General features: G+C 36.4%; 1 protein-coding gene across 4 annotated transcripts in view; it reads left to right on the top strand.

Moving 5' to 3' along the window:
- GALNT3 (polypeptide N-acetylgalactosaminyltransferase 3) overlaps positions 1-16,128 on the top strand; it is a 67,279-nt gene extending 51,151 nt beyond the window's left edge. For 2 of the 4 annotated variants that reach the window (XR_013402010.1, XR_013402011.1), the window contains 2 exons: positions 14,290-14,563; positions 15,903-16,128. Coding sequence is in view for 2 of the 4 variants with exons in the window: in XM_077957137.1 (XP_077813263.1) it covers positions 14,290-14,310 (21 nt within the window). In the remaining 2 variants the exon portion in view is untranslated. Of the gene's footprint in view, positions 1-14,289; positions 14,824-15,902 lie in introns of those variants that run through there. The other 2 variants (XM_077957137.1, XM_077957140.1) reach the window with 1 other exon arrangement.
- The last annotated feature ends 9,708 nt before the right edge of the window (positions 16,129-25,836 follow it).

Genomic DNA, 25,836 nt, shown 5'->3' with positions numbered 1-25,836 from the left:
TCCTGTTGGTCTGTCTGTCTTAATACCTCTACTTGTATCACCCTATGGGTGACTTCATTATCGGTGCAGATAACTCCAGCATTCTGAGCTCTCAGTATTTGACCCACATTTCCTTCCCTCAACCACACATTCGCTAGTCATCACTAGAAACCATATCTTCTCTAACATCTTGATCACCTTAACCTCTCTGATTACCACCTCCTTTCCTAGCTCATTTATGCTAGTTCTTGCTCTCTAGAAATTTTTTTATATCTCTTCAGGACTTCTAAACAATTGATTTTGCTACTTGTTCACTATCATTCTCCTCTAGTCTTTACTTTTATTCTTATCCAGAATGGTTTTAATATTTCATCATTGTAACAACTCTCTTTCACTGTCAATTCACGTGTCTGTTTTCCATCGTGCTTACCTAGAAAACCCCAAACCCTGGATAAACCAAAATATTTGCAACTACTACTTCTGCATCCAAACAATTGTCATGCTGGGCACATTCACCATCTTTCTGGGGATATCCTGTTTCCTCTCTCTCTTTCATATGTTAGGTCTCCTGTTTTGTGTATACTATAACTTCCTCTTTCTTGGTTAACTTCCTCATTTTGGAGGAGTACATTACACAGTAATGTTCTGGGGAATGGTTTAGGATGCATACAGTTTTTGAGACCTTTATATCCAAAATACCTGTGTTCTACCCTTACAATTAGAAGGTTAGCTGAGTATAGATTTCTTGGATGGAATTTCTTTTTTCAGTATTTTAAAAGTTTTGTTTTTTTGTTTGTTTCTTTTTTTTTCTAAATTTCAGTATTGAAAACTCCAGTCTATTTTTGATTCTTGATTCTTTGTTAGTATTTTATTATTTTCACTCCAAATACTTATAGATATCCTATTTGCCCCAATGTGTTAAATTTCACTGTAAGTCTTATATTACAGTATGCTTTACTGTGCTCTTTAAATACTCATGTATTTAAATTATGACAATCTTTTCCAAATATTTATTAATTTTATCCTTTGTAGTCTCAATTTCTTTCTGGGAATCTTATTATATCAGACCCTTAACATATTGATTCTCTAGTCTATATAGGAGGGAAGGTTTTCTGACCTATATTTCATCTCTTTGCATACTCCAGGATGTATTCTTAATGTACTCCTTTAAGCCTTCTGTTGAGTTTTTCTTTTCTGTCATTTGTAATTTCCAAGAGCACATTCTTGTTCTCTGAATTTTTCTTGTATACCACTATTATTTTGTGAATGTGATTTTTTTCTTTTGTCTTTCTGAGATTATCAATAAAAATATTAATGGTAGTTCTTTTTTTAAAGGTTTCATCTACTTGCATAGTCTATTTCCTCCAAGCTGCTTTTTCCCCCCTATTTACTCTCTGCATTTCATAACAGATGCTTTCCTCTGTCTGGTGATTTATAATTGTTTTTTTTTTGTTGTTGTTTGTTTGTTTGTTTGTTTTTTGAGACGGAGTCTCGCGCTGTCACCCAGGCTGGAGTGCAGTGGCCGGATCTCAGCTCACTGCAAGCTCCGCCTCCCGGGTTCACGCCATTCTCCTGCCTCCGCCTCCCGAGTAGCTGGGACTACAGGCGCCCGCCACCTCGGCCGGCTAGTTTTTTGTATTTTTTAGTAGAGACGGGGTTTCACCGTGTTAACCAGGATGGTCTCGATCTCCTGACCTCGTGATCCGCCCGTCTCGGCCTCCCAAAGTGCTGGGATTACAGGCTTGAGCCACCGCGCCCGGCCTTATAATTGTTTATATTGAACAGAGGATTGAATACGTACTAAAAGCTCTTTAGTCTGAGGAGGGCTTATTGACTATAGTCTTTCCTGTAGGCTGACCCAACTGCAGCCATTGTGCTGGAAAACAAAATGACAAGTTAGATCCCCAGAGAAAAATCTTCCAATCACCCTGGAAGGTGTAAACCCGAGTATCATTGGGCGAAGAGGACTGGGGATATATTTTCAACATAAGATTCTTGTCCTCAACTGTGCTGGTAGCCCCTGTTCTACAGATACTCTATTTTATCCTATCCAGTGAATGAATGTCTAAGCTTCCATTTGGGTGTGGGAGAGGAATGAGGAGTCTAACTGATTCGTAAATGGAGTGTCAACTCCTCTTCCTCCCCAACTGTATCTTTCTTATTTTTGGAGGCTCCTGGTTCCACTAGTTCTTGATTCTTTCTGTGGTTCTGTAGTATGAAATGCATTACTACCCTGCTTTCTCCAATGATAGCTTTGGACTAACTACTAATTAATTTGCTTTCCAGGCTTCAAAACGGTGTTGTCATTAAATTTCTCCTACTATTCTCCCCATGGATATATATTTTTTTCCTATATCTTTACTGTCATTTTAATGGGATTTTGGAAGAGAGCAGAAGAAAATGAGATAGAATCTGATATTCTTGACAAGAAATCCCCATTAATTCTTCCATGACTTCCAATATATCTTCTGCCACAAACAACTTGCAAGTTGCTACATTCAATACCCCTTTTCCTGCCGTCATTTACTTAATCTCTGCAGCATTTGAAACAATTGATTGTGCTACCACTTCTGAAATTTCTGAAACTCTTTCCCCTCTGGGATTCTATGGCACCACAACCTTCTATCTTCACCTCTGCTTCAAACTATCATTCAATCTCACATGGACTAAAATGATGTCTTAACTAATTGCTCTATTTTTGGGTCATTCCTCTAGTTGATTTTTTAACAGCAACTTAACTTTTTAAATAAGAAACAACATTGCTCCTCTGCTTTGTAACCTTCCAATGGCTCTCACATTGTTCTTGGAGTAAAATTCTTGCTTCTGGTTATAGCCTGCAAGGACCTATATGACCCACTCCTTGCCAATTTCTCCTGCCTCATCTAGGACCACCTTATCTGTGCTGAGTGTGCTTCAGACAGAGTAGTTGCCTCCTGGATTTGTCTTATGTATCAAACTGATTCTTGCTTTAGAGACTATGTTTTCTTTGTCTGGATGCCCCTAGTAACAGTATCTTTTACATGTTTCTGTTCTCTGCTCAAATAAAACACTCTGAGAAGAGACCATCTTCTTCTATAAAGTAACCCAATCGCTACTGAATCACCATGTTTATTTCCTTGTTACATTTACCACTACCTGAAATTTTATGTGTGAACTTATCTTTTGTCTCCATAAATGTCATCTTCACAAAAGCAAGATAAGAAATAATGAAATCCATATCATGTTCAAATTTAGGTAACTTCAGCATATCCTCAAAATAAAACAACACTATTTTTCAAGGATGTTTACAATAAACACAGAATTGGTGCCAGTGAGGATGGGCCATGAGCATAGGAATGGAGGATGAAGAGAAAAATATGGGCAAAAATAAAAAAGGACAAAAAAGACAGATTTTTCTTAGACTGATGAAGAGCAACAACAAAAATTCTTGATAGGAAAAGTTTTCTGAGAGGATGCATTATTTCTTCAAAAGATATGTTACAGAAAGCATAGGTTTATTTACAATATCCTATAGTACAAGAATAATGGAACCAAGAAATAGAGGTACTAGTTCGCATAGCACACAATATATCTGTGAAACTCATTACTCAAAAGAGTTTATGTAAGTGGAAATTTTGAATAGACTCAACAAAATTGATGACAAATTCACAATCAATAAGAAAAAATAGAATGTATAGCATGTCCCCATATTTTCAGAGTCACATAGAAGAGAGCATCTTCCTAAACATATCCCTTTGATACTATATCAGTCATAGCATGTTCCCTTGAATGTTAGTTATTAGAGTATTTGCTTTTATTTAATATTATCATAATTTTATGATATTCCTTTAGAATCTCAGCTAATCATTGTGTAAAATATTATGGGAGAAGTCTATTTTTTTTCCAGTGGATCTTTTGAAAATTTATCTCCTTTAAAACATGATGTTAACTGTGAAAAATACTTTTCTTTGAAAGCACAGGTGGAATTCATGGTGTCAAAAAAGTTATATTTAAGTATGTATTTTTAAAAAGAAGTCCAAAAGCTTCTACTTGTTTGTAAAATCCTTGTTAAGTAGGTGGAGCATTATTTCTGTTATTCTGTGTTAGAGTGCATTTATTATTTTATTTTTCCATCAGAGTCAGTATTGCCAGCAATAGAAATTAACTCTGGATGATTTAAGTGGAAAAGAAGTTTGTTGAAAGGATATTGAGTAGTTCACAGAGTCATTTGGAACACTAGAGAAAAGGCTTAAAAAATGGGCAGGCAGGATAAAACAAAGCGCGTAGCTTTGAAGCTAAAATTATGCTGCAGAACTTGACTGGTGAGGATATTCTTTCTGCTGCCAGCAAACGCTAGATGAATGGTTTGTACCTCTCATTTCCCTGGCATTGGCATTGTTTGCTGCTGACACTGGCTACTGGATGACCCCCCTGCTATAGCTGTGACTAGATCCTCGAAGCAACTGCTACCATTATTGCTGCCAGAATGAATTCTCCACTGAGTGCTTCTTTTCTCACTAGTTCCCAAGTCAGTATCCAAACTGAATTCAGAGTAACTGAGCCTATTCATGTGCCCTGCCCTCAAGGAATGGAGGCTATGAAAGCAAGTATCTGGCTTTGTAGCTTCTGCAGTTGAAGGTGGAAATTTCACAGGCACAGAAAGGGAGTTCAGATGCCAGGTAGCTAAGAAAAAAAAAAAAATGACAGACAACTTCAGTACAAACCTTAGGATTTGAAAACCATAGCATTCTTTTCCTCACTATTTTTTCCTTTAAGCTGTAAACATTTAAATGATTATACACATATATAAATGCCATTCACTTAATCAGATTGTAGGAACTTTCTTGCTTTTCTTTTGTTGGCTTTCAAATAGGTCAAAGATATTACTGTATTTTTTATTTTGTTCTCTGTACAGTTAGATGGTATATTCATAATTTGTTTTCTCAGAACAGCAGTTTTTATTGTTTTTTAATTAATTCTTTTTGCAAAATAATGTATATATAATAAAATGACAGAATTTGAAAGTTCAGTTTAATGAGTTTTGACTTCTAGATATCCTTGTAACTGCCACCCAAAACGAGATCTAGAATATTTCCTTCATACCACAAAATGTGTTAGGTAGTATATTAATATTTTGTTTTCTCCGAGCAGCAATTTTTATTGTTTTTTTAAATTAATTCTTATTGCAAAATAATTTATATATAATAAAATGCAGAAAATTTGTTCAGTTTAATGAGTTTTGACTTGCAGATATCCTTATAACTGCCACCCAAAACAAGATCTAGAATATTTCCTTCAAACCAGAAAGTGTTTTGCATCTCCCTCCACTCAAACTTTCAACCCTGAAAGCAACCATCCTGATTTTTATCAGCATGCATTAGCATCAATTATTCATTTGTTTCATCTAAATGGAATAATACATTATATATTTTTGTACCTGCTTTTGGTTGTTCATTATAATGTTTTTTGATATGAATCCGTGAGGTTTTTGTCTATTTGTGACTTTCTTTTCAGTTGCTGAGTATTATTCCATATATAGATATACCACAGTTTCTTTGTCCATTCTTTCATTGACAGACATTTGAGTTATTTCAAATTTTTGAATATTTTGAATAAGGGGGCTATGATCATTCATATACAAGTCTCTTTATCTTTAAAAAAAGTGAAAACGTGGCAGGGCGTGGGGGCTCACACCTGTAATTCCAACGCTTTGGGAGGCCGAGGCCGGCAAATCACGAGGATGAGGTCAGGAGATGGAGACCATCCTGGCTAGCACGGTGAAAACCCGTCTCTACTAAAAATACAAAAAATTAGCCGGGCGTGTTGGCGGCTGTCTGTAGTCCCAGCTACTCCGGAGGCTGAGACAAGAGAATGGTCTGAACCCAGGAGGCAGAGTTTGCAGTGAGCTGAGACCTCGCCACTGCACTCCAGCCTGGGTGACAGAGAGAGACTCTGTCTCAAAAAAAAAAAGGTTGGGGGGAGAACATTAAAAGGTTTTAGTTTTTCACTGGAGAAAAAGTTCTACAATGAAACATCTTTAACATTTTCCAGTGAGAAATGTTTTCACTTTTTTTAAAGGTAGACACCTAGGAATGGATTCGTGGATACCATGTATGTTTAACTTTAAAAGGTATTGCCATAGGTTTTTTTAAATGGTTGTAATATTTCACATTTCCACCAGCAATATTCCCAGGGGTTTCACATCCTTGCCAAAACTTGGCATTTTCAGTCTTTTTTATTTTAAACATTCTAGTATGTATCTTGTGGTGGTTTTAATTGTTATTTCCCTGATAAGCACCTTTTTATGTTCATATTAAACAGTAATTTTTTTGGTAAAATGTTTACATATTATATGCATATTGATTGAGTAGATTTCTTCATTATTGATTTGCACGTCATTGTATATTCTAAATACAAGTCCTTTTGTTAGATATTTGTATTGTAAATATTTGTATTGTAAAATATTTGTGTTGTAAATATTGTCTTCAAGTCTGAAGCTTGATTTTATTTCTTATAATATTTTTTAATGTGCAGAAGTTCCTATTTTTGATGCTGTGTTATTTATCAAGTTTTGTTTTATGTTTGGTGCTTTTTATGCTCTAAAGAAATCTTTGCCTATCCCAAACGTATGAAGACCTAGTTCAATGTTTTTTCTAGATGCTTTATTTTTCTAACTTTTATTTTAGGTCAATAATTAATCTTGAAATGTATTTTGTATATAGAGTGATGCAGGAGGTTGAGATTTGTTAATTTAATTTTCCATTGTTCAAACACCATTTGGGAACTTGCTTTCCCAAAGGAATTGTTATGGTTTGGCTGTGTCCCTACCCAAATCTCATCTTGAATTAGAGTTCCCATAATCTCCACATGTCCTGGAGATAATTGAATCATGGGGGCGGTTTCCTCCATCCTATTCTCGTGACAGTGAGTGAGTTCTTATGAGATCTGATGGTTTTACAAGGGGCTTTTCCCCCTTTTGCTCTGCACTTCTCCTACCTGTCATCATGTGAAGAAGGATGCATTTGCTTCCCCTCCTGCCATGCAATTAAACTACTTTCCTTTATAAATTACCCAGTCTCAGGCAGTTCTTTATAGCAATGTGAGAATGGACTAATATAGGAATTGTGTCGGTACCACTGTTAAAAATCAATGGTTGCTATGCTTGTATGTGTCAATTTCTGAACCGACTCTTCTATTTTATTGGTCTAGATGTCTTTGCTTATGGGAACCGCAGTCTTGATTACTGTAGTTTTAAGAGGAAAATATTCACTGTTTTACCCTTAAGTGTGGTCTTTGCTATAGATTTTGCACTTATCAAATTCAGGAAATTTCCTTCTATTCCTAGTTTGAGAGTTTTTATCATGCATAAGTGTAGAATTTTGTCAAACATGTTTTCTGTTCAATTGAGTTCATGATAGGATCTTATCCTTTATCCTACTCATGTTGTGCTTTTCATGTGTGAAACCAACCTTGCATACATGGGATAACCTATACTTGGTCATAAACAAGTATTCCTTTTATAACATAGGATTTAAAAAAGAATAATCTACTTGTCTGTCTGTAGAGATATTCCTATGCTTGACATTTTGTATAAATGGAATCATGTAATATATGGTTTTCTGTGACTGGCTTATTTAATTTAGGCACAGTGTTTCTAAGATTCATGCATATTGCAGCAAGTATCAGCATTTTTTCTTATGACCAAATGGTATTTCATTATATGGATAAGCCACATTTGTTTATTCATTAATCACCTGATGGACATATGACACTTTTTGACTTTTATGAATAATTCTACTGTGTATACACAAAAACATTAGTTCATAAGTTTTTGCTTGAATGCCTGTTTTTGTTTTGTTTTGTTGTTTTTTGAGACTGCATCTGGCTCTGTTGCCCAGGCTAGAGTGCAGTGGCGTGGTCTCGGCTCGCTGCAGCCTTGCCAGTCTCCCTCCTTAGCCTCCTGAGTAGCTGGGACTACAGGCACATGCCACCATGCCCAGCTAATTTTTGTATTTTGTTTAGAGATGGAGTCTCACTTTGTCATCCATGCTGGTCTCTAAAACCTGAGCTCAAGCAATCCACCTGCCTTGGCCTCCCAAAGTGCTGGAATTACAGGCATGAGCCACCATACCTAGCTGAAAACATGCTTTTAATTCTGTTGAGTACATATCTAGGAGTGGAATTGCTGGGTCGTATGGTCTCTCTATATTTAATCACTTTAGGAATTACGTATTGTTTTCCAAAATGGCTGCACCATTGTACAACTCCACCAGCAATGTATGAGGGTTTTGATTTCTCCTCATCCTTACCAACACTTTTATCTAACTTTTTGATTCTAGCCATCCTTGTGTGTTTGAATTGGTATCTCATTTGGGTTTATATTTGCATTTCTCTGATGAATAATTGTGTTAAACATCTTTCATGTGCTTATTGGTAATTTGTATATTTTCCTTGAAGAAATGTTTATTGTGATTATTTGCCTATTTTTAATTTGGATTGTCTTTTTTATTAGTAAGTTGTGTTATTTATATATTCTGGAAAGTCCCATATAAGAGATATGATTTGCAAATATTTTTTCCAATTCTGTGAAATTGTCATTTCACTTTCTTGGTGGTTTCCTTTGAAGGACAGGGTTTAATTTTTATTAAGTTTGAATTACCATTTTTTTTTTCTTTTGTTGTTCATACTCTTCATGCCATAGGTAAGAATCCTTTGCCAAATCTGAGGTCATAAAGATTTATGTCTATGTTTTCTTCAATGAATTTTTATAGTTTCCAGTTTTAAATTTAAGTCTTTGATGCATTTTAAGTTTGTTTTTGTATATGGTGTGAGGTAAAGGCTCAGCCTCATTATTTTGTATGGGGATATCCAATAGTCCCAGCCCCATTTGTTGAAAAGACTATTCTTCTCCCATTTAATGGTTGTGGCACTCTTGTCAAAATCAGTTGACCATAGAAACATGGTCTCTCAATTCAATTCCATTTATCTATATTCTGTCCTTGTGCTAGCACCACCCTATTTTAATTGTCATTGTTTTGGAGTAAATTTTGAAATTGAGAGGTGTGATTTTTTTCTACTTTGCTTTCTGTGTTTTCAAGATTGTTTTAGCTCTTATGTATCCTTTGCAATTTTATATGAACTTTACCATCAGCTTGTCAATTGCCACAATGATATCTGAGATTCTGATAGAGATTGCCATTTTAACAATATTAAGTCTTCTGATCCATGAACATGGGATGTTTTTCCATTTATTGTAATACTTAATTTCTTTCAATTAAGTTTTATAGTTTTATAATGTTTTATAGTTTGCAGACTATAAATTTTGGACTTCTTTTGTTAAATTTATTCCTGTCTTTCTTTTTGCTGCAATTATAAATTTTCTTAGTTTTGTTTTTGAGGTTTTTTTTAATTCATTGCAAGTGTATAGAAATACAATTGATTTTTATATATTGATCTTGTAGTCTGAAACCTTGCTGAATTTTTAGATTTAATAGTTTGTTAGTGGATTCCTTAGGGCTTCCTATATATGAGATCATGCTATCTGTGTGTAGAAATAGTTTTATTCTTTCTTTCTAATCTGGATACCTTTTATTTCTGTTCTCACTTAGTTGCCCTGACTACAACCTGCATTACAAATACTTTTTATATTTTGATTGATTTAATTTGTTAAGATTTTGTGGGGTACTTTTGTGTCTATATTTGTGAAAGATATTAGTTGGGAATTTTCTTATAATGTGCCAGGTTTTATTATCAAGGTTATGCTGGACATAGAACCATTTGGAAAGTTGTTTCCTCCACCTTTATTTTCTGAAAGATAATGTGTAATATAAATATTATTTCTTGGCTGATGCAGGGATTCATGCCTGAAACCCCAACACTTTGGGCGGCTGGGGCAGGAGGATCACTTGAGGCCCGGAGTTCAAGACCAGCCTCAGCAATATAGTGGGACTCCATCTCTTCAAAAAAAAAAACCCACAAAAATTAGCCAGGCATGGTGGTGCATCCCTAAAGGTGGAAACTTGAGTAATTGGTTTTAAACCCTTTTTCTTGTTCAAAGCTGTAAATTCTCCTGTAATACTTCAGCTGCAGCACACCACAATTATGATATATGGTGTTTTTATTATCACTTTGTTCAAATTATTTTTCAGTTTATCTTTTCAACTCATGAACTCTTTACAAGTATATTGCTTAATTTCCAAATTTGATGATATTCTAAATATATTATTTTTGTTTTTTTTTCCAACTTTTAGTTTAGATTCAGTGAGTACATGTGCAGGTTTGTTACATGAGTAAATTGTATGTCATGAGGGTAACACTTTTCTTCTTGTCTTTTTTGTTATTGATCTCATACTGAGTGTTGTGTATGAAAAACAGTAGAGACTGACAATGTTTATCTACAGAAAAGGGTATGCTCCTCTGTTAAGCTGCTGGAGTTGGGTGAATCTAATCCGTTCTTAAGCAACATTTGAATTTTTTATAACTTTAATAAGATTCAGCTCACTATTGTATAAAGACATTCTGAGGGCAGAATTAGGGTCTTCAGCAGAGCTTGAGGATTGTTCATCAGTAAGATTTCAGATCTCCTTATACTTTATGGCACAGACACCTGTTTTTCAAATCATGGAAGAGGTCTTTCTGTTTTATAACTAGACTGTCCAACTCTCTAGGTCACTTGGGAGTTATATTTTCTCTGCAGTATGGCCCCCACTTTTCTGCAACTTGGGGTACTTCTCTTGGCCTTTCACTCAACTTTCAATGGGCAGCAGGTGAAGTTCTAGTGCATATCAGAGGGACTTCTCTCAGGTTGCCTGCCCTACCCCTAGACTGATACCTGAGATGGCTTCAGGATATGTCAGTCAACTCTACTGCCCCAACTTCCAAACTTTGGTAGATTGCTGCAAAGCACTTGGAGAAACACCTTCCCTCTTGTGGTAACAAGTATATTTTTCAGCTGCCTTGCGTGCACCTAGCCTTTATTAGGCCATCCAGCAGCAATTTTTAGAAGACATGTAGTACCGATTTTGTTTCAATACATACTTCTATTGAGAATCATAAATTCTTCACTTCCTATTCTTGCCAATTATTTTCCTCTCCCTGTGTCTTTGTGGAGAAGGCGAGACTCCAGTTTAAATGAAAGAATAGATGTTCTCTGCCATATTAAAAAAGCACAAATTAATATTTTTATGTTTTTAAGCTGCATGCTAAGCACATTTTCTACTCCTTTCTAAAAATCACATTAGTTTTAAAGTGCTATGACTCTGGGATCTTTGAGTACTTGGAGATGCTGAGTATGAAGAATGTTTACATTTTTATTTTATAACCTATTTTTATAACAGATTCTTTACTTGGACACATTTTTATCTATTTCCATTGGAATAATCCACTGAAAATGTTTCAGAAATTATTTGTTCTGGTGCTTATTTCTTAAACTGTATTTTTATATGGGCTTTTATATTGAAACTGCTTTTGGTTAATAACTTACAGAGTTGAATACATCATTTGCCCACTGAAAGCCTACGATGACTTTCTCGTTTTTGAGACAAGGTTTTTCTCTGTCACCCAAGCTGGAGTGTGAGGAGGCAACCATGGCTCACTGCAGCCTCAACCTCCCACCTCAGCTTCCCAAGTAGCTGGGATCACAGGTGTGCACCATCACATCTGGCTAATTTTAAAATTTTTTTTAATTTTTTTCTTTTTTTTAGAGATGAGATCTCACTATATTGCTCAGGCTGGTCTCAAATTCCTGGTTTCAAGCTATCCTCTTGCGTTTGTCCACAAGGTGCTGGGATTACAGGCACTAGCATCCATGCCCAGCTACAGTGGCTTTCTACTCTTTGGTCAGATAATGTCCAAAAGCTCCAGTGTCATAATTTGGCCTCTAGTTGTTTTTTTTTTTTTTAAAGGGATTTTTTCCCCTCACTATATTCCTTCGCGTCACTTACATCTAATGTACTGACCTCATTATTCCCTGAAATGCCATTCAATTTTACACTACCATATTTTGCCTATTGTTTATTACTTTACTTAATGTTTGAAATCTATGGTCTTCTAGGCCCATTTAAATTACCTCTTGTGTAAAACTATTTTTCTAGGCATTGTTTATATTTTTAATTGCCCACTAAGATAAAGGAGTAACTATTACATTTTTTAAATTCTTGGATTCTCAATATTTAGTTTACAGTGATTAGCATCTCTTATCGGCTTGAATAAATATTTGTGGCATGAAAGTTCACACACACACACACACACACACACACACACACACAGGCACACTTCATTATTTTTTTGCCTGAATCATTTTGGGATCATAGGAGTTGTAGTCAGTATGTCCCATGATTCCTAACACCCCATAGTACGTTTCATACAAAAAACACTCTCCCACGTAATAGAGATACCACTATCTAAAATCAAGTAATAAACATTGATACAATACTGGCATCCAATTATTCCAAAGATCTCATCCAAATATTCCTGTTCCCATAATGTTTCTTTCTCCTTCTTGTTCTAGAACTCAAAACAGGATCATGCATTGCATTTGGTTGTCATATATTTTAGTCTCCTTCAACATGGAGTGACTTGACAGTCTTTTCCTTGACTTTCATGTAGTTTTCAGTTTTAGAGCATAAGCCATGTCAATCAACCTGGAGCCATCTAATATTTCCTCTGTTCACAATCAGGCCATACATTCTTATCAGGAATAGCACTGAAATGATACTGTACTTCCAGTAGTATATCAGGAATCTTTCAATGTTAATTCATCTGAACTCTGGAGATGTTAACATTGACAACCTGTTCAAGTTGGTGTCTGACATGTTCCTGGACCGTAGGTCCACCCTTTTCCCCTTTGTGAGTGAAAGTGTTTTTTGGGGAGATACTCAAGACTGTGCAAATATATAATTCTTCATCAAATTTCTGCCCACTGGCTTTGGTATCCACTGATGACTCCTACCTGATTCAACTTCCTCTCTGACACGTGTCATCTTCTACATTAGTTCGTTGGCATTATACTGCAAGAATTTTTTCCTTTAATTCATTTATTCATTATGGTCTGATGGATTCCTACTTTATTCAATGGGTTATAATCTGGTTACTATCATCATTTATTCTGATACTTCATTTGTCTCAGATTTGGCCAAGAGAGCCTCTTCAAGCTAAGTTCTGTGGGTTTATTTTGCATGTTTCCATCATTCTTAGAACATTTCCATACTTTCGGGCTAATTTTGTACTTTCCCTTTACCAACCTTGGAATCAACCATTTCTCTCTGCAGTCTGGTTCCTTTTAGTAGAGGCATTTATAAATCCAGATCTGGGTGCTTAGTATACTCATTACTACCAGGCTGACAGAGCTGGGTTTATAGATCATCTATCTCTATATATCTCCATCTAATTATAAAAGTATATCTATCTATCTATATATATATATATGTTTCATCTGTACCTTTCTCCCTCCCTCCTCTTTCTCAATGACAGCCTAATACCTTAGCCTTCTTCATTTTCATATATATATATATATATATATATATATTTTTTTTTTTTTTTTTTTCTGAGACAGAGTCTTGCTCTGTCATGTAGGTTGGAGTGCAGTGGTGAGATCTCGGCTCACTATAGCCTCTGCCTCCAGGGTTTAAGCAATTTTCCTGCCGCAGCCTCCTGAGTAGATGGGATTACAGGCACGTGCCACCACAATAGGCTAATTTTTGTATTTTTAGTAGAGACAGCATTTCGCCATGTTGGCCAGGCTGGTCTCGAACTCCTGACCTCAAGTGATTCACCCACCTTGTCCTCCGGAAGTGCTGGGATTATAGGCATGAGCCAAAGCACTGGCTCATTTGCATTTTTATAAATCCCTTCTCTGACAGTGAGAAACCTGGCTCTCATTATCTTCAATATTTGTTTATTTCCTTAATCCCCCTGCATGTAACCAATCTACTGACTATGTCATCAGCTTTTTTTGGCTCCTGACCTCACGACTATCTCCTCAGCCATTTTCTCCTTGTTCTTCTGACTTCCTCAGCCCCCAGTCACCTCCAAGCAAAGGGAAAGAAAAGGAGAAAGAAAGGGCCAAGAGGAAACACCCTCCTTTTTTAAAGAAAAAAAAATTGTATTTTTGGTCAAATTTTATCTGCATCGCTGTAGTTGAGCATAGAAGAGGTGTACTGAATACATTTTTAAATGGCACTAAATATAAGGGACATTTTGATTGCTTTGTAAAGATTATGTATATAAAAATCAGGAAAACATTTGCAACATGTGAATCAGTTTCCCGATTCCACTACACAAATTACCACACAATAGGTGGCTTAAAGCAACATAAATCTGTTTATCTTACAGTTCTGCAGATCAGAAGTCTGAAATGAGTCTCATTTGACAAAAATCAAGATGCTGGCAGAGCTGTGTTCTTCTGCAAGCTCGAAGAGCGAATCTATTTCTTTGCTGTTTCCAGCTTCTAGAGCCCCCCAGCATTTATTGGTTTGTGGCTCCATTCCTCCATCTTTAAGCCAGCAGTGCAGCACCTTCAAGCCTCTCTCTGACTCTGATCCCTCCTCCACCTCTCTCCTACTTCTAAGAACCTTATAATTCCATTTAGTCCACTGGATAATCCAAGGTAATCTCCCTATTTTAGGTCAGTTGATTAGCAACCTCAGTTCCATCTATAACCTCCATTCCCTTTTGTCATGTAACATAAGATATTCAGACGCTTTATGAGGACTAAGATGTGGACATTTGGGGGAAGTCTTATTCTGCCTGCCACAAGTGAGACAGACAAAAGTTTGAAATCTTTAATTATATAACCTCATAAATACATAAGAATAATAATACCCTAACAGAAAAAAAACCATTGATAAGCAATTAATAAAAGAAAAAGTAGAAAATGGGTAAAAACTTTTAAAATGTTTAATCACGCTAGTAGTTAAAGAAATGCAAGTTAGAGAAAATATGAAACACAAATTTTCACTGATCAAATTGGCAGAGATTTTTTTTTTCTTCTTCATTATGTTCAGTGCTGGCAAAGAGTGAGAGAAAATGACACTCATTCATTGCTGGCGGGAATGGAAACTGACATTACTTTTCTGGGTGGCAATTTAGCAATATATATTAATGGCCTTAAAATTGTACAAACCATTTTGCTCAACAATCCTAGTTCTAGAAATTTATCCTAGCATTAAAAAAGAGGATATTTGCAACATTTTAACAGAAGAATATTTGTCAGGGGTTTGTTCAGTGGAAGATTGGAAAAAATACAAACACTTATTGGAATGAGACTGCTTTAATGTATTTTCATATATTATGAAATAATATAATTTTCATATGGAAATTTTTACATATAAAACATGTATGGTATAAAAATAATAAAAAATATTTGTGTGTTTGGAATCATGGCTAAACCCTTAACAAGTTAAATTCTCTCATTTACAAAACACCTAGTCTTCTGAAAAAAAAGTTTTTTTATTTATTTTGCATTATGATTTTACTACATGCTTAGAGATTCATATACGGACATTAAACATTATGGCTTTAGAAGTGTAATTATTGAAATGGGTAGATACCCAGGATATGTTGAATGAAACAAATCAGGTAAAAGACCAGAATATTCAGAATTATTTTATTTAGAAATACATGAATTCAGGGAGGATGTGCAGCATTATAACCTGCTTAATTCTGGATGGTGAGGTAATGTCCGATATTTTAATGTCTTTTTTTTTCTTTTTACTAACTTTAATTTTATAGCTTACTTTAAAATAGCATAGGGGCTTATCTTGAAAGTTATAGTTAGAAAAGTTTAATTAAAAGCTACTAGCTTTTTCTGTTAATATTTTGTAGACCTGCTGTTCACCTCCTAATTATGAAAGTAAAAACAATTTCCAGTTGTGTTATAAAAAGTAGAAGATAATTAAATCATATTTTTAATTTATGTAGTACCATGCACATGTGTTTGTTTCTAGGCATAAAGTAAAGTGAAAAGTACCACTTTTTGTAACACCATTATTTCACATGTATCCACGTGGAAAGGTCTCCTCACCTGTGCAAATGACACAGTAACTGAAATGTTATGAGATGCCGCATGCCTGAAGCTAGAAAAATGCAAGGAGCACTCACAGAACTTCTTCTTTAACGGAAGAGACGCTCAAAATTCTTTATTTCCAATAAATTTGGAATAACAAGAACACATATTCTGCCTTACAATTTTTAAATATTGGTATTTAATGTTAATGAGGTTTGTCCACATTTATAAAATAAAACAAATATCAGATGATACTGTTATTATTAGTAAAATTGATAAAATAATTTTTTCCCTCGAAGAACATCCAGTTTAATGAGGAAGAGGGACAGCTGTTGCTATGATCACAGTAGGAGGGAGAGCTGTTGATAGGGGTTAGCACAGAGTGCACAGGGGGTTAAAAGGTTGACCCTGGTCATTGCATGTGGGTGTCAGAAAAGTTCTACTGGAAGAGGAAACCCTGAGCTGCATTTTGAAGGACAACTTAGAGTTTGCCTGGCCGACTGCCATTCAGCTTCCCATTAGTAATCTGGAGTTTCTTCTTCAGATGGGCAAAAGAGGGTGATCTTCCACCTACTCTGAAGAGCAGGAGGTGGGCTGTGGTGAATTCAGAAGCAGAGAAGGCAGAGTTGCCACCTCTCCTGGCCTTATGGTTGGAGACCTCCAGCTCCAGATTCACATTCACAGACCACCTCGATGCCCTGCCTCAGAGAGCCCTACATCCCCAGTCTCTCTCCTTCTGACTTCCCTGCAAATGACTTTTGTAAACTCCCAGGGAAACTGAAACCGTGCTGTAACGGAGAGCCTCTGTCAGCTCATCTTCTGGGAGATGTCCTCTCTTAGTGGCAATGTTGATTTTTCTGTTACTCCACTAGGCTTGCGATTGCTCTGAGTTTTTTTTTTTTCCAAACTAAATGTATGTATTTTCAGGGAGAAATAGGTAGTAAAACTCTAAAGAACAGTAAGAGTTGGACTAACCCACAAGACAGTGATTAACAGTAAACTAGGAACATGGTAACCTCAGAATGTGGAAGGACACGAGCATGAGAGTACACACAAAGACTTCAAAAATACATTCTATTTATTAAAGTGGATGCACAGCTATTCACTGTATTACTATTATTTACCGTGAAGACATAATTTATGTAGTCTTCTGTATATAGGAAGCATTTAATAATGAAAAGGAACAAGGTTAGATGAAGAAGGCAGAAATAACATTTTAGGCAGGGAGAGTAAGTCTTCTCTGGAGGGCGGAGGCCAGATTGATGTGTGACCGAGGACAAGTGACAAAGAGAAGGTGGAGAGTGAGACACCATCCAAGGAGGGAAAAGTGGCGGTGGCGGAGGGCATGCACATCACAGGGGTGGTTTGCTTTCCTTACCATTATTTAATTCTTATTTTCTCTAAAATAGTCTGCTTGTCTATATCATAAAGCATTTATGATAAATACTAGTTTATTTGCATCATAAGAGGCATTGCCAAGCAAAATGCTTTGTAAATTAGATGTGGAACTTAGGATTAGTTAGAAGCACCTACCGGATATTAAGGCTATATACAGTCAAGGCAACAAGCATTGAACAAATGTAGCATAAAAGGATTTGCAATGTGTTTCAATCAGAGAGCATTTAATGGAGTGGTAAGGGAACCACGAGAATTGTGTGTTTATGTAATAAATAGTAGAATTCAAAAGAAGTTGCCACTGTTTCAGTTAGGAAAGGCTTAGTAGAGGAGATAGGATTACCAGCCATTTGACAGAAACAGGAGAGTTTGAACTGGTGGGAACAAAATGTTTCGGCCTTTGAATTATTTGTGGTCATGTTGCTATTTTGACTATTACGGAGCAGGAGCTGCCTGCATGGTGATTTCCCAAGCCTGCAATGGATTGTCCAGGAATGCTCCACTGTGGCTTTTACCTCCTCTATGGCAGTCCTTTCTCCAAACCACAAAACCCAAATGAATGTGCTTTTCTTCTAAATGGGCTTGGCCTTAAATATAAAACCAAAAATTTTGGTTAAAGAAGAGTCAACGTTTTGATGGCATTTATATTTTTGGTTTTTATTTTTTAAGTGCAGCAGCAAAGATAAACTAACTTCCTCCATCTGTGCCTACATGCCTCCATAGTTAACCTAAAAGTAGACACCATGGTTCTCCTCATGTTCACTGCTCGTTCTTGTCTACTTGCTACTTATTTTTAGATCTGTTTCTCTCAACAGTGGAATTGTGCCTGCCCTTTGGCATTCAAATTTATTTTGTGATGAGAGAAGAGAAAAAGTTACCAAAAGCCTTATGAGTCAATGTTCAGTAAAGATAGTTTTCAACATCTTCTCACCTAGCTCTGTTTTCTGCTTCTATTTTTAAGGCTATTGTTTATTTTCATTGCCCTTCTTCCTCTCCCATGTCCCGAGGTCCTCTTGTTCTTTTACACTGACTCTAACAAAAGGTTCTACATTTGAAAAGACTCTGATAAATTCCTCCAAGAGGGGACTTGACATAATATACTACCCCCACCCTCTCATTGTTAATTACAGGAAAATTTTGCCTGTACTGTCAAGAAGATCAAGGATATAATTATAGGGGGAAGTTTGAAGAATTGTTTAAATTGACTCTAGTGATGGAGTCAATTTATTTATTATTGATAAAAATTGTATCCTATTATGCTAGTGGTAAGATGGAATTATTTTTTCTATTCTGTATGTAGAAAGTGCTCATTATATGAAGAGAGTATCCAGCTAAATAATGCAGGAAAAATATTATAGAGCCATGTAAGTTAATTAACAAAATTACTACTACATTTTTTGAGACAGGATTTTGCTCTGTTGCCCAAGCTGAAGTATAGTAATGCAATCATGGCTCACAGCAGCCTCAGCCTCCTGGGCTCAAGCAATCCTCCTGCCTCAGCCTCCCAAGTATCTGGAACTACAGGCACATGTCACTATGCCTGGCTAATTTTTGCTTTATTTTTGTAGAGATGGCATCTCGCTATGTTGACCAGGCTGGTTTTGAACTCCTGGGCTCAAATGATCCGCCTGCCTGGGCCTACCAAAGTGATGAGATTATAAGCATGAGCCACTTTGGCCAATTGTTGTTTTTATTAACTTTTGTGATATTTTTGAGATTTCAAAATGTATTTGTTGAGATTTAAATGATCATTTTCAGTATTTATTTTTACACTTTATTTTGTGTTCTCATTTTTTTAAATGAGAAACTCCCAAATTATATAATCTTCAGCTTCCACAACACTTATCCGCCTTTGGTTGTCAAGAAAGTGAACAATTGCAAATTAAATGAAAAGATCATATTTCAGTACCTATGCAGGAAGATGAAATACAGCTGATCTTACGCTGTGTTTATCATGTTTTTGGTTCTGCTTCTTTAACCCATCTTTTTTTATTTACTGCTATTATCACAGAACATTCTTTCAAATAGTCAAGTTCATGTTCAAATAGTCAAGTTCACTGTTGCACTTATTCCTTTCAGAGCCTCAGCCACCCTCTTAATTCAGAGCTGTGCTTTTTGATGAGCTGGAAACTTGCCCAGTGGGCATTACCCTTGTGTACCCATTTGATACAGTGCTTCCATGAACTGATGTTTAATAAATATTTAATAAAATGTATTCAGCTAAATTAGGTCAGCAGCTAAGGTAGAAGAAGAGCTGTATTTTTAAAAATACTGGAGTGGCTTTAAATGTTGAAAAGCATTAGAAAGCAAAGGCTCTGGTAGAGTGGACAATAGTTACTCTGTTCTTGTTTTCAGAGAAGTGCAGAAGCTGCTCCAAATTTCTAAGGAGATGTTCCAGCTATTAGAAACTGGAACCAAATGTTGTTCTGAAAGCCCAGGGAGAGATGTCATGAGCCTTTATCCTTCAGAGGGTCTGGGGACTCACCCAGCTAGCAGGTTTTGGATCCATGGTGATTTGGAGGATTTAGTGGTGAAGGGCATCATTTCCAGACCATACGCTCAAATGATTCAAGGAAAAAGATGTTTGAGAGTTAAAGCAAACAAGGTGAAATGTAATATATGGGGGATTTGAGTGAAGGGTTCATGAAAATTTTCTGTACTACTTAGTCAGCTTGGACTAGTATATTAAAAGAAAACACATACACACACCATAGATTAGGGGGCTTTTGAATAATAGAAATGTATTTCTCACAGCTACAGAGTCTGGGAGCTTAAGGTCAGGGTGCCAGCATGGTTGGGTTGTGGTGAGCATCCTCTTCTAAGGGGCAGGGTGCCATCTTCTCATTGTATCCTCACATGACAAAAGAAGTCAAGAGAGCTCTCTGGGGTCCCATATATAACTGCACTAATCCTACTTATGAGAGCTCCACCCTGATGACTTCATTGCCTCCCCAAAGCCCTACTCCCTAATACATTAAACTGGGGATTAGGATTTCAACATATGAATTTGGAAGGGATACAAACATCCCATCCATAAAAGTACTCTTACAACTTTTCTGTAAATTTGAAAGTATGTAAAAATAAAACACGGAGAGCAAACAACAGCTACAACAAACTAAAAACAAAACAAAAATAAAACAACCATGGATTTCTATTTTTAAACCTTACTTTTCCCTTAGTATAATGAAGATATCATGACATAAACTTAATTTAAATAGAGGAATGGATCCACCTCTCGGACATGTCATGTTACTGAAACCTGGGCATTATTGAGTTTTTTTGGTTACAAATTATTATTAAGTGCTTCCTATTTAGGGGAATTGGGATTGCATGAGGGATGGGAATTTGAGTTTTTTAGGACTTGATAATTCAATTTCACGTTTCAGACAACCATGAATACTATAAGAGGTAGTGCCCCTCAAGTTATTTTAAAAAGTGGGATAATATTAGAGTCTCTGGCATTCTTGTCTATAGCTTGATTTGTTCTTTAGTTTTTTATACTGCCTAATATTCCCTAAATTTTATATGTACCTTGAGTTATAGCTTCCATCATAAAATAAGATAGGTATCATTGAGATGATAAAAAGTTATGAATGAAATAAAGCCTTTTTTCTAAACTTAGTTGAGACTTTGGCACTGTGTTGAGGAAATAAAAGATTTGTTTGTTAAGTGGAGGAGAGTTTTGGTTGGGGTGTGGCTGGCCTACTTGTACTATATCTGTGAGGGTGCTGTGGTCCAGAGGAGACGGATGGAGAAAACAATGAGAGATGGAAAAAAGACAACGAAACATGCAAATGCGTTTTCCTTAGACTGCTCTACGTGCGGGAAATGTAGGACTCGTTTGTTTCTTCTTTAGGTGCAGTCTTTCTTCTCCCCATGACTTTCTATTTCCAGAATTTTTTTTTTTTTTTTTTAATTGAGATGGAGTCTTGTTCTGTCGCCCAGGCTGGAGTGCAGTGGCGTGATCTCGGCTCACTGCAACCTCCGCCTCCCGGGTTCACGCCATTCTCCTGCCTCAGCCTCCCGAGTAGCTGGGACTACAGCGCCCGCCACCACGCCCATCTAATTTTTGTATTTTTAGTAGAGATGAGGTTTCACCGTGTTAGCCAGGATGGTCTCCATTTCCTGACCTCGTGATCTGCCCACATCTGCCTCCCAACGTGCTGGGATGATAAGCGTGAGCCACTGCGCCTGGCCTCTATTTCAAGAATTTAAGATAGGACTATTTGAACTGTTCTTCTGCTGTTATTTCAAATAGATTTTTAAAATCATATCATAAAAATCTAAAAGCATATTAACCATTTCAACCACTTACTACATCTCCTAAAATAGATTTATATGGCTCTAAGCAACTAATTTAGAGATAATTTTAGAAACAAAGACTGCAAACTAAGAAATGCATTGTGCACATGTCACTTTGAATCAACACCTCTTTCAGTAGTGCACATACTAAATTAGGTACAGCCGTACAAGAGGAAAGTTGATCTTGATACAAGAGGAAATTGAGTCTTAAGTTTCATCTCTCATACACCTGTAGCATTTGACCAAGTGTACCTGAAGCAAATCCTTACCTTCTTTGTGCTTGACATAATGTTCTTTAGCAGCTTATTCTTACGATCCTGACTGAATTTCCTGTTCAATTATTTAGCATCATTTCTATCTCAGTAGTCAAGCTAAGTATATTCTAACTATCTTTCACGTTCATTTTTTGGTCTTCCTGGAAAAGAAATAAAAAATTATCTCATTTCTGGCAAAGAATAAAAAAAATACAGCATTGTTTTTCTCTATTTGGGCAATCATGAGGATCCTTGAAGACCAAGTTTCCAAGTTTCCAACCTGGAGATCTGAAGTGCATTCCAGAATCTGTATTCTCAAATAACATCTTTATCCAGCTAAGTTTGGGGAACACTGCCCACGGAAAGAGGAAACTGGATAAAATCCAACTTCTAGCCAAGAGGAAATCCCAAATGGTGCTGAATCCTTAAGTCAATCATGCAGTGAAAAACCTTCATGAACTGTTATCCAACTAAATGAGAATTCTTATTTTGTTTTCCCTAATGTTTTTTTCTTTAGATAATTTTTTTTACCTAATTTCTTTCACTCACACCTACCCATAACAGAGTTGTAGCTGAAACAGAAATTTAAAGAGAGAAAAATCAGCTAACATTTATTGTTCCCTTATTGTGGGCAATGTTTTGTTTGTAATCTTCAAACAGCTCTGTAGGCCTATATTACTGGCTCCATTTTCCCCACTTGGGAAAGCCTCAGTGAGAGATGGGAGAGACTCAGATAAGTCAAACACCTTGGCCAAGTTTTTCCTGAAGGTGAGTGGCAGAGCTAGGATTTGAATTTAGATGGGTGTGACTACTCATAAGTGCTGCTAAAATGTAGTTTCCTGGGGAGCAATATAGATTCAGACCTTATCTTTTCTATCTGTGATAGCAATGAGACTACTACACAAATGATGAGCTTAAAACTATGCAAAAATTTAGCATAAAATGTTTATTATGTTTCATTTAGTATTGCAGGAAGAATAAAGACATCTAAGGGATTCTGATTAATCTTGAACTAGTTTAACACATTCATTGAGTTAAATTAGTTTCTGGAATCTAGACTTGCTTCTGATAGTTACTATTAAAATGAGTATACTTGTAGTTTGCCAGATTTTCTTTAAAACTTTTTAAAAAGTAAAATAAAGGGGTCTGATACTGGAGGACCTGGTAACTCCTCAAGAAAGTTCTTCCCCATGTCACACATCTTCCCGTGACACATGCTACTTCCTAAGGAGCCAGTCCCCTGGGAACTGAACTTCAGCCCCAGTCTACCATGTGACAGGCACTGTGTCAGCATCAGTCACACAATCAGTCATAACAGGCAATGTCTTGGCCTCATGGAATTCACACTCCCAAAAGGAAGAGATAATCAGCAAACAAACAAATGAGAAATATCAGATAATGACTACTACGAAAGCTATAAAATAAGGTAACAGGCAATGCAATAGAAGGTAACTGAGTGGGCCGTGTGCCGTGGCTGACACCTGTAATCTCAGAACTTTGGGAGGCCCAGGCGGGAGGATCTCTTGAGCTCAGGAGCTCAAGACCAGCCTGGGCAATGTGGTGAAACTCCATTTCTTCAAAAATACCAAAATTAGCCAGGTGTGGTGGCGTACCTGTAGTCCCAGCTATTTGGGGGGCTAAGATGGGAGGGTCGCTTGAGCCTGGGAGGTCCAAAGTGCAGTGAGCCCTGTTTGTGCCACTGTACTCCAGCCTGGGTGACAGAATCAGATTCTGTCTCAAAAACAAAAGATACATATATATATATATGTATATATGGAGAAAGTAACTGGGTGCAGCGAACTGCATAGCCAACCAAGGACTCTCAGAGAGCTGAGCGACAAGAAGGAGACAGTCATTGACCATCCAGGTAAGCATTTTTGGAGCTGCAAGAGTGATCTCTCCACCCATTTCCGGATGAAGTCCTAAGTTTGATTGCTGTGAGGGAGGAGATCTATAGTGGGACTGATAACCTGAGGTATACAAATAAATCTATGAAAAGGGGCAAGATACTAGCTAGTATCTGGGAAATATAGCCCAACTTCTGGACTCTTATTTTAATTTAAAAGGCTATGTTCTCTACAATAAAAAAAAAAAAGAAAAAAACTATTAAAAATGGGCAAAAGATTTAAATGGCCATTTTTTCCAAAAAAAAAAAAAAAAAAAAAAGATATGCACATGGCCAATAAAGATGTTGAGCATCATTATCCATTAGAAAACTAAAAACCACAATGAGATATATTACTTTTTGCCTACAAGCATAACTATAATAAAAATGGAAAATAACAACTGTTGGCAAGGTTGTGGAGAAACTGTAATCCATATACATTACTTGTGGGAATGGGAAATGATGCAGCCACAGAAAAGGTGGAAAGCAGTCTGACAGGACCTCAAAAAGTTATACATATGACTTATGACCTAACAATTCTACTCCTAGAGGCATATATGCCTTATAGAACTGAAAACATATGTTCACAAATACCTACAGAAAGTAAAAATTGTTGCACAAATAAAATTATTCATATTAGCTAAAAGGTGGAAGCAACCCAAATGTCTGTCATTGATGAAGGGATTACAAATGTGGTATGTCCATTCAATGTAATATTATTCAGCCATAAAACGAAATGAGATTCTGATACATACTACAACATTAATGAACCTTGAAAACATTATGTGAAGTGAAAGGAACCAGCCATAAAAGACCACTTGATTATTGTAAGATTAATTGACATGAAGTGTTCAGAACAGGCAAATCCATAGAGTGAGAAAGTGGCTTAGTAGTTGCCAGTGGCTTAGAGAAAGGAGGGAGAATGGTGAATGTCTACTAATGGTTAACGGGTTTCTTTATGGGGATAATTAAAATATTTGGAATTAGATAATGGTAATGGTCAGACAACTCTGTGAATATACTAAAAACCACTGAATACCACACTTTAAAATTGTGAAGTTTATGGTATGTGAAGTATATACCAATAAGAAATATGTTTTAAAATGTTGTGTTACCCCGGTGAGATGTAAATATTGAGTTATCATCTATCAGTCAAGTAATTAAGAAGATTTTTACTGTTGTGCCAGGAAGATATCTATCTATACTAACAGAACATGTAATTGAGGTTATTTGCAGCTGGTGTGGTGGCTTATGGCTATAATCCCAGCACTTTGGGAGGCTGAGGTGGGAGGATTGCAGCCATGAGTTCAAGACCAGCCCGGTAGACAAAGTGAGATACCCATCTCTATAAATTTTTTTTAAAGTTCATTGGGTATTTATTTTTAAAACTTTGTGGAAATAAGTGAAATATAGTTCATAAAGAGAGGGAACTTGAAAATCTAGGCACTTGACTTGGATTACGGTCTTTAGTCATTCATTCTTTCTTCAATATTGCTTTAGGAAGTATCCACAAGCCTCAGAGCCAATCAGATCATCACACCGAGGAAGAACTAGACTAGCGATTCTTCATCATGATCTTTAAAGAGCAGCCATACTGACACCATAAGAGTTCCAAGGTCAGTACTCACCTAATGCTGGATAGCTAAGGAAGAGGCAGGACCCGACCTTTAGTGAAACCTAACATTCAAGAATGGAAGGACTTCAGGAAGAGGGAAGTCTATGTATCAAGGTAGTGAAACAGAAATTAATGGGGCTTATTCAGGGAGAAAATATATCCACTATTTTGCTTGCTTATAGAAGTAAGGATATAGAAATAACGGGATAATGTGGGAAAGGTTGGCCTAGACTAGGGGAAGATACCTTGAGTGCCAGGATAAAGAGATAGAACCAAACTAAGATAATTCCACTTTTGTCCTGGATTTTCCCTAAGTCCCTGAAGTGAACAATTTACTTCACTCCTAGTGCTCCAGGATGCTTTACAATAATAAGATATATTGAAGTTGATTTCTATAGAAAGTGTTTTATTTGGGGTAATGCTC

This window comes from Macaca mulatta, chromosome 12, assembly GCF_049350105.2.
Source record: "Macaca mulatta isolate MMU2019108-1 chromosome 12, T2T-MMU8v2.0, whole genome shotgun sequence".
NCBI classification, from domain to species: domain Eukaryota; kingdom Metazoa; phylum Chordata; class Mammalia; order Primates; family Cercopithecidae; genus Macaca; species Macaca mulatta.
Note: the sequence above shows the minus strand (reverse complement) of the source record. Positions and strands in the feature narration are given on the sequence as shown.